The sequence below is a fragment of the Oncorhynchus gorbuscha genome, linkage group LG26 (assembly GCF_021184085.1).
Source record: "Oncorhynchus gorbuscha isolate QuinsamMale2020 ecotype Even-year linkage group LG26, OgorEven_v1.0, whole genome shotgun sequence".
Lineage (NCBI taxonomy): Eukaryota > Metazoa > Chordata > Actinopteri > Salmoniformes > Salmonidae > Oncorhynchus > Oncorhynchus gorbuscha.
This window is the reverse complement of record NC_060198.1, coordinates 21,341,711-21,358,033: the sequence shown is the minus strand read 5'-3', so window position 1 is coordinate 21,358,033 and position 16,323 is coordinate 21,341,711. Positions and strand designations below refer to the sequence as shown.

The following is a 16,323-nucleotide window of genomic DNA, read 5'->3' as shown; positions in this document are numbered from 1 at the left end:
GTCATTAATACGGTGGAATCCAGAAACTATCATCTCGAAAACAATACGTTTATTCGTTCAGTGAAATACGGAACCGTTCCGTATTTTATCTAACGGGTGGCATCCATAAGTCTAAATATTTCTGTTACATTGCACAACCTTGTGCAATGTTATAATTACGTAAAATTCTGGCAAATTAGTTCGCAACGAGCCAGACGGCCCAAACTGTTGCATATACCCTGACTGCGTGCAATGAACGCAAGAGAAGTGACACAATTTCACCTGGTTAATATTGCCTGCTAACCTGGACTTCTTTTAGCTAAATATGCAGGTTTAAAAATATATACTTCTGTGTATTGATTTCAAGAAAGGCATTGATGTTTATGGTTAGGTACAGTCGTGCAACGATTGTGCTTTTTTTGCAAATGCGCTTTTGTTAAATCATCCCCCGTTTGGCGAAGTTGGTTGTCTTTGTTAGAAAGAAATAGTTTGCAATAAGCTAGGTGGCCCAAACTGCTGCATATACCCTGACTCTGTTGCAAGAGAAGTGACACCATTTTTCCTAGTTAAAATATATTCATGTTAGCAGGCAATATTAACTAAATTTGCAGGTATAAAAATATATACTTGTTTATTGATTTTAAGAAAAGCATTGATGTTTATGGTTAGGTACACGTTGGAGCAACGACAGTCCTTTTTCGCGAATGCCACCACATCGATTATATGCAACACAGGACACGCTAAATAAACTAGTAATATCATCAACCATGTATAATTAACTAGTGATTATGATTGATTGATTGTTTTTTATAAGATAAGTTTAATGCTAGCTAGCAACTTACCTTGGCTTTTTACTGCATTCGCGTAACAGGCAGGCTCCTCGTGGAGTGCAATATAATCAGGTGTTTAGAGTGTTGGACTAGTTAACCGTAAGGTTGCAAGATTGAATCCCTGAGCTGACAAGGTACAAATCTGTCATCCTGCCCATGAACAAGGCAGTTAACCCACCGTTCCTAGGACGTCATTGAAAATAAAAATGCGTTCTTAACTGACTTGCCTAGTTAAATAAAGGTGTGTACATTTTTACAAATTTCTGATTGTTATGAAAACTTGAAATCGGCCATTCCGATTAATCGGTCAACCTCTACTTTGGAAGTATGCTTGGAGTCATTGTCCATTTGGAAGACCCATTTGGGACCAAGCTTTAACTTCCTGACTGATGGCATGAGATGTTGCTTCAATATATCCACATAATTTTCCTGCTTCATGATGCCATCTATTTTGTGAAGTGCACCAGTCCCTCCTGCACCAAAGCATCCCCACAACATGATGCTGCCACCCCCGTGTTTCACGTTTGGGATGATGTTCTTCGTCTTGCATGCATCCCCATTTTTCCTCCAAACATAACGATGATCATTATGGCCAAACAGTTCCATTTTTGTTTCATCAGACCAGAGGATATTTCTCCAAAAAAGTACGATCTTTGTCCCCATGTGCAGTTGCAAACCGTAGTCTGGCTTTTTTATGGTGGTTTTGGAGCAGTGGCTTCTTCCTTGCTGAGCGGCCTTTTCGCACCAAAGTACATTAATCTCTTGGAGACAGAACGCGTCTCCTTCCTGAGAGGTATGATGGCTGCGTGGTCCCATGGTGTTTATACTTGCGTACTATTGTTTGTACAGATGAACGTGGTACCTTCAGGCATTTGGAAATTGCTCCCAAGGATGAACCAGACTTGTGGAGGTCTACAATTTTTTTTCTGTGGTCTTGGCTGATTTCTTTTGATTTTCCCATGATGTCAAGCAAAGAGGCACTGAGTTTGAAGGCAGGCCTTGAAATACATCCACAGGTACACCTCCAGTTGACTCAAATTATGTCAAGTAGCCTATCAGAAGCTTCTAAAGCCATGACATAATTTTCTGGAATTTTCCAAGCTGTGTAAAGGAACAGTCAACTTAGTGTTCTGACCCACTGGAATTGTGATGCAGTGAAATAATCTGTCTGTAAACAATTGTTGGGAAAAGTACTTGTGTCATGCACACAGTAGATGTCCTAACCGACTTGCCAAAACTATAGTTTGTAAACAAGAAATTTGTGTAGTGTTTGAAAAACAAGTTTTAATTACTCCAACCTAAGTGTATGTACATTTCCTGACTTCAACTGTATCTTTATGGTCAATATAATACATGTCTACTGTACTACACTTCACATACAAGTACATCATCTCAGTGTTGAGTAGATACATCACTGCTGCAGTTACAACCTGCTTATTACACTTTCTTTGTGTCATTATCATTGTTCTAACCATTTGTTTGTTTCTATAGTTCTCAGAGTGCCCAGCCAGCTATGATCAGGTGCACAGGGAGATGTCCCGAGAAGGGGCCAGGGTTCTGGCCTTGGGATACAGAGAGATCGGACACCTCAGCCACCAACAGGTAACTCTACCTGTCCTGTTTAATTCACCTACCTGTCCTGTCCTGTCTAACTCAGGGTTTCTCAAACTTTTTGCGGCCGGGGACCCCTTTTGTGATAGCAAATTCATCAGGGGCCCCATCATAATCAGAACACAACTCACGTGAGATAAAAAATAGCATACAATGAGTTTTACTATGACTTCAGTATTACATGGCTGGACGAACCAAATCTTGGGCCCTTGAAGACCTGCCTCTTAGCATCGGAGAGAAAACGTTCGTTTTCAAGTAAATTTCCTGCAATTCTACACATTTTGTCATGTGGCAGAGATAATTGTTGTTGTTGCAGCTTTAAAGCTAATATCCTGCAACGCTACATATTTCTCCATGGGGCAGAGATAATTGTTGTTGTTGCAGCTTTAAAGCTAATATCCTGCAACGCTACATATTTTTCCATGGGGCAGAGATAATTGTTGTTGTTGCAGCTTTAAAGCTAATATCCTGCAACGCTACATATTTTTCCATGGGGCAGAGAGAAAAACGTAGCAATTTTAGGGATTAAATGACAGTGCACTTGTGTAAAAAAACAATAATAATAATAATAATACATTTGGGGGAATAAAAAAAGTATTGTGTGAGTACTGAGGATACCAATATCCCTGTTAGCCTCCCAGGCCCATGTTGCCCATGTTTAAGAACAAATTGTGGATGAATAATATTACATTGTATTGTATTGCACTCTCCATACTTATTCCACATATCCCTTCGTCAAAAATTGTTACATGTTGTTGTTGTTAGTCATATTTTCATAAAATAAACATTTATTAGGTACACCACCCTGTTCACGAAAATAGATCGTTATATAAAGCAGGCAGACGGGCTTCGAGGCGTTTAGTTACTGTTCGATTGAACGTTGGAATGGGCAAAACGAGTGACCTAAACGACTTTAAGCGTGGTCTGATCGGCGGTGCCAAGTGCGCCGAATCCATTATCTCAGTCACGACCGCCCTCCTGGCCTTTTCATGCATGACAGTGTATATGGTTTACCGAGAATGGTGCGACAAACAAAAAACATCCAATTAGCGGCAGTCCTGTGGTCGAAACGAGCTCGATCATGAGAGTGGTTGAAGGAGAATGGCAATTATCTTGCAAACTATCAGGCGGGCCACAAACAGGCAAATAACGGCGCAGTGCAACAGTGGTGTGTAGAACGGCATCTCAGGACGCACAACTCGTTAATCCTTGTCACGGATGGGCTGTTGCAGCAGATGGACCACCCAGATGACCACTTCTATCAGCTAAAAATAAGAGGCAGTCTTCTATGGATGTGGATTTATGGATCTCTCCAACTCTATTCGCAAAGAAAGTTTGATATCCATAGCTGTCTCTCTGGATTGCTCCCAACACAGTTTGACTGTCCAGTAGATGGAGCCATCGTTCAATTTCTATTCGACTGTGCTTTTCAACGTAATTTCGAAGTCGTGCTGCACTGCAGATTTCAGCTTTTACTGGTTCTCCCTTTTGGTCCAATGGTGTGAGCTTTGCTTTGGATTCAACCAGTCTGACTTTGATGCCTTGCTGGGTCTCCCATCTTAAGTACACTACGGCTCCATAGCTCTTGTCACTTCCATCAGAGAATGTTATTCCCCAAGGTTTTCCAATCCAGTTGACTGGTGTGAGGCTTCTGTGAAAGGTGATTTGGCCAAGATGTGTGTATTCCTCAAAGAATTGGATGGCTTCTTCCCTCAAATTTTCAGACAAAGGTTTGTCCCAAGTGTCTCGGGTCAGAGTTTTGCCTCCAGCTTCCTGAAACGCCTTTCTGACAAGAATGGCGCCCTTTTGTTTGGCAGGTGTGACGAGGCCTATTGGGTCTTACAGGCTAGCTACCTGGCTCAGCAGTTCTCTTCTCGTCAGTGGGGTTTGGAGTTTTCCCTCTCACCTCTTCATCAAGGAGATTTTGGCCGACTCATTTTCTTTTTCCTCTTTGAGAAATGGATTGAAGTCATGAGGTACAGTTTATCCTCCTCAACAAGGTATCCAACTCCAAGGGCTTTATTGTCTCCTTCCCTCATTTGGTTTGGGAGAATGAGTGCTGTGCTTGACTGCACTCCTTGTTCTCCTGGTACGATCTCCTGCCTTCCACTTTGATCTGACCGGACCCAGGGCTTGAGGAAGAAGCCGCCTGCCTTCAGGATCTCTTCAACCCTCTTGGTGTTCTGGTCCAGCTTTTACAAGTCATTATGGGAAGTCAGGATGTCATCGACATAGGTATCCTCTTCAAGGATCCTACGTTCCTCCTCCAGGTGAGCAAACATGGGCAGTTTGGCTGTCTCTCTCATAGCCAATTGCGCAATGCACCCTGCTGGTCGATCGCTATTGTTGACTCTGGTGATCGCATACTCTTCAATCTCTTCCTCCTCAGTGTCTCTCCAGAGAAATCTGTGGAGGTGCATCTCCAGGTCTTCCAACCACACAGAATTGTACATTTTCTTAATGTCGCCGCATGGACGCCTCTCCTGAACCTGAGTAGTATTGCTCGGATGGGATTGAGGACATCAGGCCCTTTCAGCAGAAGGTCATTCATTCTGACCCCTCTAAACTTCTGGCTGCTGTTCCATACCAGTCGCACAGGTGTTGTGAGAGAGTGCGGGTTTGGCACCACCAAGTGGCTGACATACCATACTGGCCCCTTCCAGCTGGCAATGAACTCTTTGGTGAGTTTCTTCGCTGCTCTTCTCTCCACCATTTCATGGACTTGAGCTGTGTATGCTATTCTCCACTCTGGCTTTTTTGAGTTGCTTTTCTGTTCTCAAGAAGGTGGCTTCCACCCCACTCCTGTTGTCAGGAAGGAAACTTGGATCTTGAATCCAGGGGTATTTTGTGTCCCAGTGGGGTTCATCACTGTGAGCATCTGCTTTGATGTAGGTGAGGCCTTTCCTTATGATCACCAGCTCTCTTTCCTCACTCAGAGTAATTTCCTTGCCTCCTGGTTGACAGTTGCCGCTCCGGCATCCTCCACAGTTTGGGTCGCAAGCTGCTCCAATGCTGTCCCATTTCCACCAATCCAAGAACTCTCTGCGAGCAACTGTGCCTTTGGTTTCAGCTGTGAACAGCTTAGCTATCTTTTGATACTTGACAGCGGTTGCTCTCATGGATTGAGAAAAGTGTGTTTCAGACCTGTGTGCGGCTATATCCACTTCTTCAAACAGATCTGGATGTGCTATACCAACAGTCTTTCCTAGCGGGCCTTCCCACAAGACAAGGTCTCCAATCACCTTCACTCTTTGCAGAGCAAGTCCTCCTTCGCGGTGGCTTATCAGTAGCTCAATACTCTCCGGTCTACTCAGATATCCTAGATTGACTTCTGGGAAGAACTTCTTGAGTTGCTCAGGTTTGATGACTCTGTGGATGTTGGCAATTTTTGCTCTAATTTTTCAAGAATTTCCTCCTATGTTTTCAGGAATTTAAGAAGGTTCTCAAAGTGATTGTCCAGCATGACATTATTCCTCGGGTTAACCATGAAGACAAGCCAAGGAGCCACTTGATGTTGTCAGGGAACTTGCTTTCTATGGATTTGATCACTAGAGGGTTGTTGATGGCTCCTGTGCCTCCAAGCTCTGTGAGATCATCCAGTGCCTTCTCTATAGTTTGGAACATGTCGATAACTTTCCTTGTCTGCTTTGCTCTTAAAGCAGGATTTTTCTCCAGATCTTCAATTATCTCCAAGGCAATTGTAGACTTGTTTCCATACCTGTTCTCAAGCACCCTGAACATGTCCTCAGCAGTATTGTCAGTAGACAAACGGAGGTCTCTGCACATTCTCTCATCTACACTGTCAAGGATTTGGATCTTCTTTACTTCGACTGAGCTTGTTGGTTCCCCCTGCTTCTGTAGACTCTCCCAGTCTCTCCTCCATCGATGGAAATTCCTTTTATACCCACTGAACCTGGGTAAACAGGTTGGTTTTATTCTCAGTGTCGGCTGTGGAGCTGGCACGGGCATCTGTGGCACTCTCCCTCTGTCTTTAGCCTCTTCTGCAATTCTTTGCGCTGTGAGAAATCCAGCCCTGTATTCATAATTTGTCTCACTGACCTTCCTTGCCTCCGACGTGAGCTTCTGGAACTCCTCTCGCAGTTCGCTCTTAGTCATGTGTTCTGCACTCTGCTAAGGAAGTTTGCTTGCTTGGTAAAAGCACTCTTAGACAAAGTTCTTTCTTGCTTCAGCTCCTTCACTGTTTTCTTGCAAAAGAAGATATTTTCATTGTCTCCAGAGAAATCTCTGGCTTACAGCCATACTTTTGACAGAGTCAGGATTTGGTGTAAGTAGCATGAATCTATGGCCCCATTCTGCCTTGTGTCAACGGTTTAGGCTGGTGGCATAATGGTGTGCGGAATTTTTTCCTGGCACATGTTAGGGCCCTTGATACTAATTTATCAAAATTTCCATTCCCCATTCGAGCTGATCTGGAGGCGAAGGGAGGGTCTGACTGTACTAGATGGGTGTACCTAATTAACTGCCCTGTCCTGTCTAACTCACCAGTCTTGCCCTGTCCCCTCTAACTCACCTATCTCACCTACTTGTCCTGTCTAACTCACCTATCGGTCCTGCCCTGCTCTGTGTGAGGGGATGAGTTTCCCGAAAGCCTCATAGTTAACATGGCACGCTATTTCAATACTCTCAACAATCCAGCTGCTCAGCCGCGAGAGGGTGGGTGGGGTAGTTCTGGGTCTTCGAGATAAATAAAGTACCACGTTAGCTACAAGGCTTTCGTGAACCTCAGCCAAGCGGTTAGTTGAGGGTGTCTCTCTTTTACAGAAGGGGTTGGTTGTTTGTGTGACTGGGTGCTTTGTGGCTGTCTGTACAGGTGCGGGAGGTGACTCGTGATGCTCTGGAGTGTGACCTGCAGTTTGCTGGCTTCATGGTCGTCTCGTGTCCCCTGAAGACCGACAGCAAGGCTGTCATTAAAGAGATCCAGGAGGCATCGCATCATGTGAGCAGGCCGTCTCAAAATACACACGCACGCTCACCCACATTGACACAGATTACAATTATTACAATAATATCAGGCACATCCATGCACGCAGTCACTCAGTCACGCGCGCACAAACACACACACACACACTACACACCACACATACACATAACCCTCCTCTCCTCTGTCTCTCCCTCAGGTGGTGATGATAACAGGCGACAACCCTCTAACAGCGTGCCATGTGGCCAGAGAGCTCCACTTCATCCAGAAGGAACACACACTCGTACTGCAGGCCAGACCCAACCAGGGTATGGCACACTAAGAGCCAATTTATGCTTGATCTGAAAACCGTCCTGTCGGTTTTCACTCCAACCCTAATCTAATGCACCTGATTCTAATAGCTGGTTGATAATCTGAATCAGGCTAGTTACAAATGGGGTAGGACAGAAAACAGACAGGATGGTAGCTCTCCGAACATGGTTGGAGGGCTCTGTACTAAACTAATCTACAGACTAATGCACTGATGATATAATCATGTGATTGTTGTAATGAAGGGATCTATAGTGGACAGTGCATGTGTTGTAGACCTGGGTCAAATGCATATATATTATACTTGAGGTGCACTTGATCTACTTCGCCCCAGTGCAATGGAATAATATGCAAACCAAATCAGGCGCACCTTAAGTACTTGAGACTATTTGACATAATATGTATGTTTTTAACCCAGGTGTAGTGCGTCGCTTTTTTAAGAATGCATATAATACGGTAGCTTGTGCCGTTGTTCCTTCCAGGTGAATGGCAGTGGGAGTCTATAGACGGCAGTGTGTGTGTTCCGCTTCTCCCGCCATCTGTACCCTCGTTAGTTCATCAGTATGATCTGTGTGTGACGGGGGAGGGGCTAACCAGACTGATCAATGACACCCGGTTACTCCACGCCCTCCTGCCACATGTCCGGGTTTTCGCACGGGTCAGCCCTAAACAGAAGGTCAGTCTTCTTGTCTCCATGTAGATGTTAGCTAAGTCAGAAATGGCACCCTACTATTTTTCTAGTGCACTACTTTTGACCAGGGCCCATAGGACTCTAGTCAAAAGTAGTGCACTATACAGTATAGGGATTAAATAGGCTTCAATTTTGGACACTACCACTGAATTATATTTTTGTGTCAATAAAGCTTTGTTTAATTTGATTACCCTTCAATTCCAATTGTTCTTATTTTACTCCATTTTTGTTGATGTAATGAATTTATTAAATTATAAAAGATAGACTACATATATTCTTGAGTGTACAAAACATTATGAACACAGGCTCTTTTCCAGGTGAATCCAGCTGAAAGCTATGATCCCTTATTGGGGAGTGTAGATGAAGGGGAGGAGACAGGTTAAATAAGGATTTTTCAGCCTTGAGACAATTGAGACATGGATTGTGTATGTGTGCCATTCAGAGGGTGAACGGGCATGACACAATATTTAAGTGCCTTTGAACGGGGTATGTTAGTAGGTGCCAGACGCACTCGTTTGTGGTTTTTCATGCTCAGCAGTTTCCTGTGTGTATCAAGAATGGGGGGGTGCAACTCAATATTAGGAAAGTGTTTTTCGGGTTTTGTACACTCGGTGTACAACCAACACACTCAAGAACTGGTGGTACATTTTGAGGCTAGTTTTGTGCTAACTGTGTGTATTCTTATTGTGTTGCAGGAGTTTGTAATCACTAGTCTTAAAGGATTGGGCTATACAACATTAATGTGCGGAGACGGGACCAATGACGTCGGAGCACTCAAACACTCTCATATTGGTGAGGTCACTCGACATGTCAAAGCTGTGCACAATATTCAGCAACGTTAACGGACACACCTGTCTTACACCATGATACCTTCAATTCAACATTTATTGTCTCAGTAGGAAAATTTATACCATCTTATCAAAAACAATGTCGCTATATGTGAGTAATTTTGTGACCATGCTCTCGCTCTCGCTCTCTCTCCCCTTCCCTCCCCCTTTCCCCCCATCAGGTGTGGCTCTGTTGGCCAACGCTCCAGAGCGTATGCCTGAGAGGAGGAAGAGGGGCAGAGAGGAGACCCCAGCAGCCGACTCCAGACCCTCCCTACCTCCGGTCACCAGCTCAGGGGTCAAACTGACCTCCAGGGCAGCCAGGCAAAGGGTTATGGCCCAGAGAGAGGAGCAGCTAGCCGCACAGAAAATGGTGTGTGTGTGTTGGGGTAGGGAGGGAGGGAGGGAGGGAGGGAGGGAGGGAGGGAGGGAGGGAGGGAGGGAGGGAGGGAGGGAGGGAGGGAGGGAGGGAGGGAGGGAGGGAGGGAGGGAGAGGTGATTGTGCGTGTTGTTAACCATTTGGTGTTAATTCTGTTGTAGGAGAGGATTAGTCAAGTCTTAAGGGAGCTGGAAGAAGATCAGATACAAATAGTGAAACTGGGAGATGCCTCCATTGCTGCCCCCTTCACCTACAAATTATCCTCCATACAGTGCAGTGAGGAACATACACACACATAATCAATACACATTTTTTATTTTATAAAATGTGTGTTTTTGTTTACACCCACACTGAATACAAACACAAATTAACACTCACTCACTCACTCACTCACTCACTCACTCACTCACTCACTCACTCACTCACTCACTCACTCACTCACTCACTCACTCACTGTCTCTCTCCCTCACACACAGTCTCCCTCTTTATCATCTCCTCCTGCCTAGTCTGCCACGTGATAAAGCAGGGCCGCTGTACGCTGGTGACCACACTACAGATGTTTAAGATCCTGGCGCTGAACGCCCTGGTGCTGGCCTACAGCCAGTCTGTCCTCTACCTGGAGGGGGTCAAGTTCAGTGACTTCCAGGCCACCCTACAGGGCCTGCTATTGGCTGCCTGCTTTCTCTTCATCTCCAGGTCAAAGGTGAAAGGTCACATGGCGGGAAAAACACTGTAGTGCTTTCTCTTGATAGTTTTTCCTCCTTCAGTTCCTTGTGTCCTCTCCTCGCTGCTTCTTCAAAGCATCAGAGGGAGTCGTTTATTTTCCTTGAATCCTTTCATCAGTTCCAGAAAGACATTTTTTAGGAGGAAAGGACATAAGGAATCGAGGAAATAGTATTGCGAAAGAACCTGTGACATGCATGTACTGTAGTTGTGATTGGTAGGAAACCATACAGTGGGGCAAAAAAGTATTTTGGCCCATTCCTCCATGCAGATCTCCTCTAGAGCAGTGATGTTTTGGGGCGGTTGCTGGGAAACACGGACTTTCAACTCCCTCCAAAGATTTTCTATGGGGTTGAGATCTGGAGACTGGCTAGGCCACTCCAGGACCTTGAAATGCTTCTTACGAAGCCAGTCCTTCGTTGCCCGTGCGGTGTGTTTGGGATCATTGTCATGCTGAAAGACCCAGCCACGTTTAATCTTCAATGCCCTTGCTGATGGAAGGAGGTTTTCACTCAAAATCTCACGATACATGGCCCCATTCATTCTTTCCTTTACACGGATCAGTCGTCCTGGTCCCTTTGCAGAAAAACAGCCCCAACGCATGATGTTTCCACCCCCATGCTTCACAGTAGGTATGGTGTTCTTTGGATGCAACTCAGCAATCTTTGTTCTCCAAACACGACGAGTTGAGTTTTTACCAAAAAGTTATATTTTGGTTTCATCTGACCATATGACATTCTCACAATCTTCTTCTGGATCATCCAAATGCTCTCTAACAAACTTCAGACGGGCCTGGACATGTACTAGCTTAAGCAGGGGGACACGTCTGGCACTGCAGGCTTTTAGTCCCTGGTGGCGTAGTGTGTTACTGATGGTAGGCTTTGTTACTTTGGTCCCAGGTCTCTGCAGGTCATTCACTAGGTCCCCCCGTGTGGTTCTGGGATTTTTGCTCACTGTTCTTAAATTCATAAAAAAATCCTACAATGTGATTTTCTGGATTTTTTTTCTTCTAATTTTGTCTGTCATAATTGAAGTGTACCTATGATGAAAATTACAGGCCTCATCTTTTTAAGTGGGAGAACTTGCACAATTGGTGGCTGACTAAATACTTTTTTGCCCCACTGTATATTATTATGTAGCCCTAGTGCTAACAGGTGTAGTTTCAAGTTAAGCCTTTAATTCAACTTAGGTGGTTTTCACATTAAATTTGGTGCCCTGGTACGTTCTCCTGGAGAGTGTGTGAGAATTCTACAAAATAAGTTTTGCTTTCACAAGACCTGAAAATACCCATTTCAGGGTGCGATTAGCAAGACGCACATTCTACATGACGTTAGCGAGCTAGCTTGTTTACAACGGGCAAAAGGTTTCATGCGACTCCTGATACTCTGGTCCTGCATCTTGGACCCGCTACAAACGAAGGTCCAGGATTTGTTTTAGTCAGGATTAATTTGTGTTTCACACATGCTTTATAGTGCGGCTCAGGGCACCAAACGCTCCAGGAAATGGATCATACAGGGGAGATGTGAAAGCGCCCTTTTAAGTTATCATCCTATTTTCTCTTGTCCTGTCCAGCCCCTGAAGACTCTGTCTAAAGAGCTGCCCTTACCTAACATCTTCAACCTGTACACTGTTCTGACAGTACTGCTGCAGTTTGCTGTTCACTTCTGTAGTCTGGTATACCTGTACAAAGGAGCGCAGAGCAGAAGTCCTCCAAGGTACACATACATGCAAACACACATTCTCTATCACACACACACTATAGATACCTACAGACTTGTTGATACTGTATTCTCACCCACACTGTACTAACCTTAACATGTTCACCTTACAGTTATTGACATTGTCTTGTTTCCAACCTGTCCAAGTATCCCCTCTCATAATCCTCTGTCTGTTGTCCTTTATCTTTTAGGGCGGAGCGGTTTGCGGACCTGTACAAAGAGTTTGAGCCCAATCTCATCAACAGCACAGTGTACATAATGTCTATGGCCATGCAGATGGCTACCTTTGCCATTAACTACAAGGTACTGCTCTTCCTCCTCCATGTCTTAGGTTTAATGTAGCCTTCATGATCCCTTATTAAGGCCTTTCTTTGCATATAAAATATTTTTGAGGCTTCTATTTAGGGCTTATGAAGGCTTCATTAAGCGATACCTAATAAAAAAATGTGCCCCATTTTATGCAGTACTTATCCTAGCCATCATTGAATAACATGTATTCCACTAATACTGTGTGTTTTTCTAGGGTCATCCTTTCATGGAGTCTCTGAGTGAGAACAGGCCGCTGCTATGGAGTATCGCCCTTTCAGTTCTGGCAATCGTGGGCCTTCTCTCAGGATCCTCGCCTGAATTCAACGAGCAGTTTGCTCTTGTAGATATACCAACAGAGGTCAGCATATATTAGACAGATATTGGATCTTAATTTGATCACATAAATATCCTGCTCATTAGGAAATTCAAATGAGCTTTGTGATTTATAGTAGTTATGTTACTGAAAAGCAGCAGTTCTCTTTCTCCTTGCGGGAGCAGTCTAGTTTTTCAGACCAGTGGGGCTATATTTGTCCATATTCTGTAGGCTAACCATTAGCCTATCCATTGTCACATAATGAAAGGTGTGAAAACCGATAATAGGCTAATCAAATCAAATTTTATTTGTCACATACACATGGTTAGCAGATGTTAATGCGAGTGTAGCGAAATGCTTGTGCTTCTAGTTCCGACAATGCAGTAATAATATCTACTGTTTGTTTCACAGTCTATTGTTACTTGCTAGGTCTGTGCATTTTCTATTAATCAATTTGGCATACCTTGTGTTATTTATAATTATGTTTTATGTTGGATGTGCGCTCACAATCTAATTGTTATTTGTCCGATTTATTATTTCTTAAAGGTATTTTTTAAAGAGTGGGGCAATCCCACTCCTTTCGTAATTGTTTTGCTTTTATTGAAGAGGCAGTGGGATGGATTTGAACCAATGCCGACACAGGCATATATGTCCCGGGGTCAGCGGCTGTAGACGCTGGACCACACAGGCACTGAGGCCACCAATAATTGATTTTGCCTATTGCAAAACATTTTAACATATATTAAAACAATTTATAAAAAAATGAATTTCCCTAATGAAAAATACATATACCCTCTACAAATATGTCAATGTTTTATAATCCACATAAGAATTCACACGAGACGCGCTGTAGCCTGCATAGAGCCTGCATAGGCTACTTGAACTGGCACACAGTGGACCTGCAGGCTAAGGTACATTGTAGGTACTCTATTGCATTGTACATAAACACCGCTTCCAGCTGTCTCCTGGCGGTGATTCTAAATATTTCTTCAAACATTCAAACATAATCAAACACTTGATTATTTTCCTTCTGCAATGAAACGGGTCAAATTAGGATCCAACATCTGTACTTTCACACACATTTTGTGTGATTGCTTTATAACTTGTTAAAAGCTTGTATGAACCTTTTTATAATGAAGTAACATGTTTGGAAGTTCTCCATTTAACTGCTTTTTAGTCCAGGACTAGACTTAATCTGTGTCGGAAACTGGCGCAAAAGGATGTATAAATTATTATTATCTATGTGTTTTTTCCCCTGCAGTTCAAGCTAGTCATTGCCCGCGTCCTGGTGGTTGACTTTGTTGCTGCCCTGCTGGTCGACCGCATTCTGCAGTTCCTGCTGGGCAAAGGAACCCTGAGGCCGCCTTTCTGAATCGCCATGCCAACAGCTGCCTTGAGCAACCCTCTGCCCTCAGCAACCAATCTGTAAAGGGAAAGGATTGAGGAGACTTGTGGAGGGAGGAAAAGATTAAAGGCTGATGTGATGCACAAGACAGCTGAGGAGATGGACTAGGCATGTCAGGCAGACGTGCAGTACTGTACCCCTACCACACCCCTAAATGTTACCCCATCTCTCTGCTTTGTCCCTCTGTTCCCCCTCTTCACTAATGTATTTAAAATTATATTTCTTCTATGCTAGAGACAAACTTGGGCTCAAATGCTATTTGCTTTCTTTCGAATACTTTGAGCATTTTGGTTGATCCTGCCAGGAGCTCCAGATAAGCAGGGTTTGCACTTTTGGGACTGTTGCGCCAGGTAAGCTGAAACAAGTGCAGCTAAAGTATTTGAAAGAAAACAAATACTATTGGATTCCCAGGTGTAGTTAGACTCCCCCTCTTGCCTTCCCGTTCCCCCTCGCCATCCCTCCCTCTATCACCGAAGGCCAAGAAGACAGCAGTATTGTGTGGCATTTGAGATTGTGTGCCGGCCCATGTGAAATGCGCACACACACACACACAACAGGGCGTTCTCCAAGAGAATTGCGAAGTGTTTGTTTTTTTACATTTTGTTTTCTCTTCATTTTGTAAAAAGATAACTCTTACAGACTTATAAAATACCAAAAAATACAAGTGGTGCTGTTTGTGTCAAGTGCTACTTTGTCATGTTCCATTTACCTATGCAATGCACTGCCTACTATAAGGGATTGAACATATATTTTTTTAATTGATGAGTGAGCTGCATACATTTGAACTGGAAGTCAAGTTGAGAGGCCACAAGAAAAGCCTGATTTATGTTTGAGAGGACTTTTAAGTCCTGTGTGGCTCGCTTGGGAGAGCATGGCACTTGCAATGCCAGTGTTGTGGGTTCTATTCCCATGGGGGACCAGTATGAAAAATATATGCACTCACTACTGTAAGTCGTTCTGGATAAGAGTGTCTGCTAAATGACTAAAATGTAAAAATGTCTGGTGCACTCTTGCTTGCTACACTGGCAGTCTATTGTGACAGATTAAAATCTAGTTGATTTTCGTGATGAGATTACTACACTGACAACAGAGGTGGGATGATGTCATGATGACTGGTACAGGCCACCCATAGACCAAAAATATAAACATAAAGTGTTGGTTTCATGAACTGAAATAAAAGATCCCAGAAATGTTGCACAAAAGCTTATTTCTCTAAAATGTTGTGCAAAAATTTGATAATGATGACACACAGCTGTACATTTCAATGAAACATGGAGAAGCCCCAAAATTGCCCTCGCTAGAAGCATGCGTTTCAGACATAAGGAAGTGGATGGCTGCAAACGTTCTACTTTTAAACTCGGACAAAACAGAGATGCTTGTTCTAGGTTCCAAGAAACAAAGAGGTCTTCTGTTGAATCTGACAATCTTAATGGTTGTACAGTCGTCTCAAATAAAACTGTGAAGGACCTCGGCGTTACTCTGGACCCTGATCTCTCTTTTGAAGAACATATCAAGACTGTTTCGAGGACAGCTTTTTTTCCATCCACGTAACATTGCAAAAATCTGAAACTTTCTGTCAAAATGATGCTGTCACGAATATTACCGAAGGTGACTCCCCTTCTTGTTCGGGTGGCGCTCGGCGGTCGTCGTCGCCGGTCTACTAGCTATCGCCGATCCGTTGTTCTGTGTTCGTTAAGTTTTGTCTAATTGGTAGCACCTGTTTCTAGTTTGGTTGTTAGGATAGGGTTATATATAGTCTGTTTAGCCCGCTTCTGTTTCGTGCGGGCTTGTTCGTCTGTTTTGTTGTTTGAGTGTATTTTTGTTGGAATTTGGGTTTCACGCTGTCCGTTTATATTTCTGTTCGTTTGTGTTTCCACTTTTGTACATGTTATGTTTCCGGGACATTAAAGCGTGTTGTTTTTCCCGCATTTTTTGCTCTCTGCGCCTGACTCCACACCTCTTCACTCATTTACCGTAACAGATGCAGAAAAATCAATCCATGCTTTTGCCACTTCTAGGTTAGACTACTGCAATGTTCTACTTTCCGGCTACCCGGATAAAGCACTAAATAAACTTCAGTTAGTGCTAAATACGGCTGCTAGAATTCTGACTAGAACCAAAAAATGTGATCATATTACTCCAGTGCTAGCCTCCCTACACTGGCTTCCTGTCAAGGCAAGGGCTGATTTCAAGGTTTTTACTACTAACCTACAAAGCATTACATGGGCTTGCTCCTACCTATTTCTCTGATTTGGTCCTGCCGTACATACCTACACGTACGCTACGGTCA

At 43.7% G+C, this 16,323-nt stretch overlaps 1 protein-coding gene across 4 annotated transcripts in view; it reads left to right on the top strand.

Annotated features, from left to right (window-relative positions):
* The window catches only part of LOC124015483 (endoplasmic reticulum transmembrane helix translocase-like), a 39,653-nt gene extending 24,426 nt beyond the window's left edge, over positions 1 to 15,227 (top strand). The window contains exons 14-25 of one of the 4 annotated variants that reach the window (XM_046330695.1): positions 2,301 to 2,411; positions 7,252 to 7,377; positions 7,559 to 7,667; positions 8,151 to 8,344; positions 9,055 to 9,151; positions 9,369 to 9,559; positions 9,727 to 9,841; positions 10,042 to 10,268; positions 11,861 to 12,003; positions 12,198 to 12,309; positions 12,530 to 12,673; positions 13,890 to 15,227. In XM_046330695.1, coding sequence (XP_046186651.1) covers positions 2,301 to 2,411; positions 7,252 to 7,377; positions 7,559 to 7,667; positions 8,151 to 8,344; positions 9,055 to 9,151; positions 9,369 to 9,559; positions 9,727 to 9,841; positions 10,042 to 10,268; positions 11,861 to 12,003; positions 12,198 to 12,309; positions 12,530 to 12,673; positions 13,890 to 14,000 — 1,680 coding nt within the window. In that variant the 3' untranslated portion in view covers positions 14,001 to 15,227. Of the gene's footprint in view, positions 1 to 2,300; positions 2,412 to 7,251; positions 7,378 to 7,558; positions 7,668 to 8,150; positions 8,345 to 9,054; positions 9,152 to 9,368; positions 9,560 to 9,726; positions 9,842 to 10,041; positions 10,269 to 11,860; positions 12,004 to 12,197; positions 12,310 to 12,529; positions 12,674 to 13,889 lie in introns of those variants that run through there. The other 3 variants (XM_046330696.1, XM_046330698.1, XM_046330697.1) reach the window with 3 other exon arrangements.
* Positions 15,228 to 16,323: the final 1,096 nt, after the last annotated feature.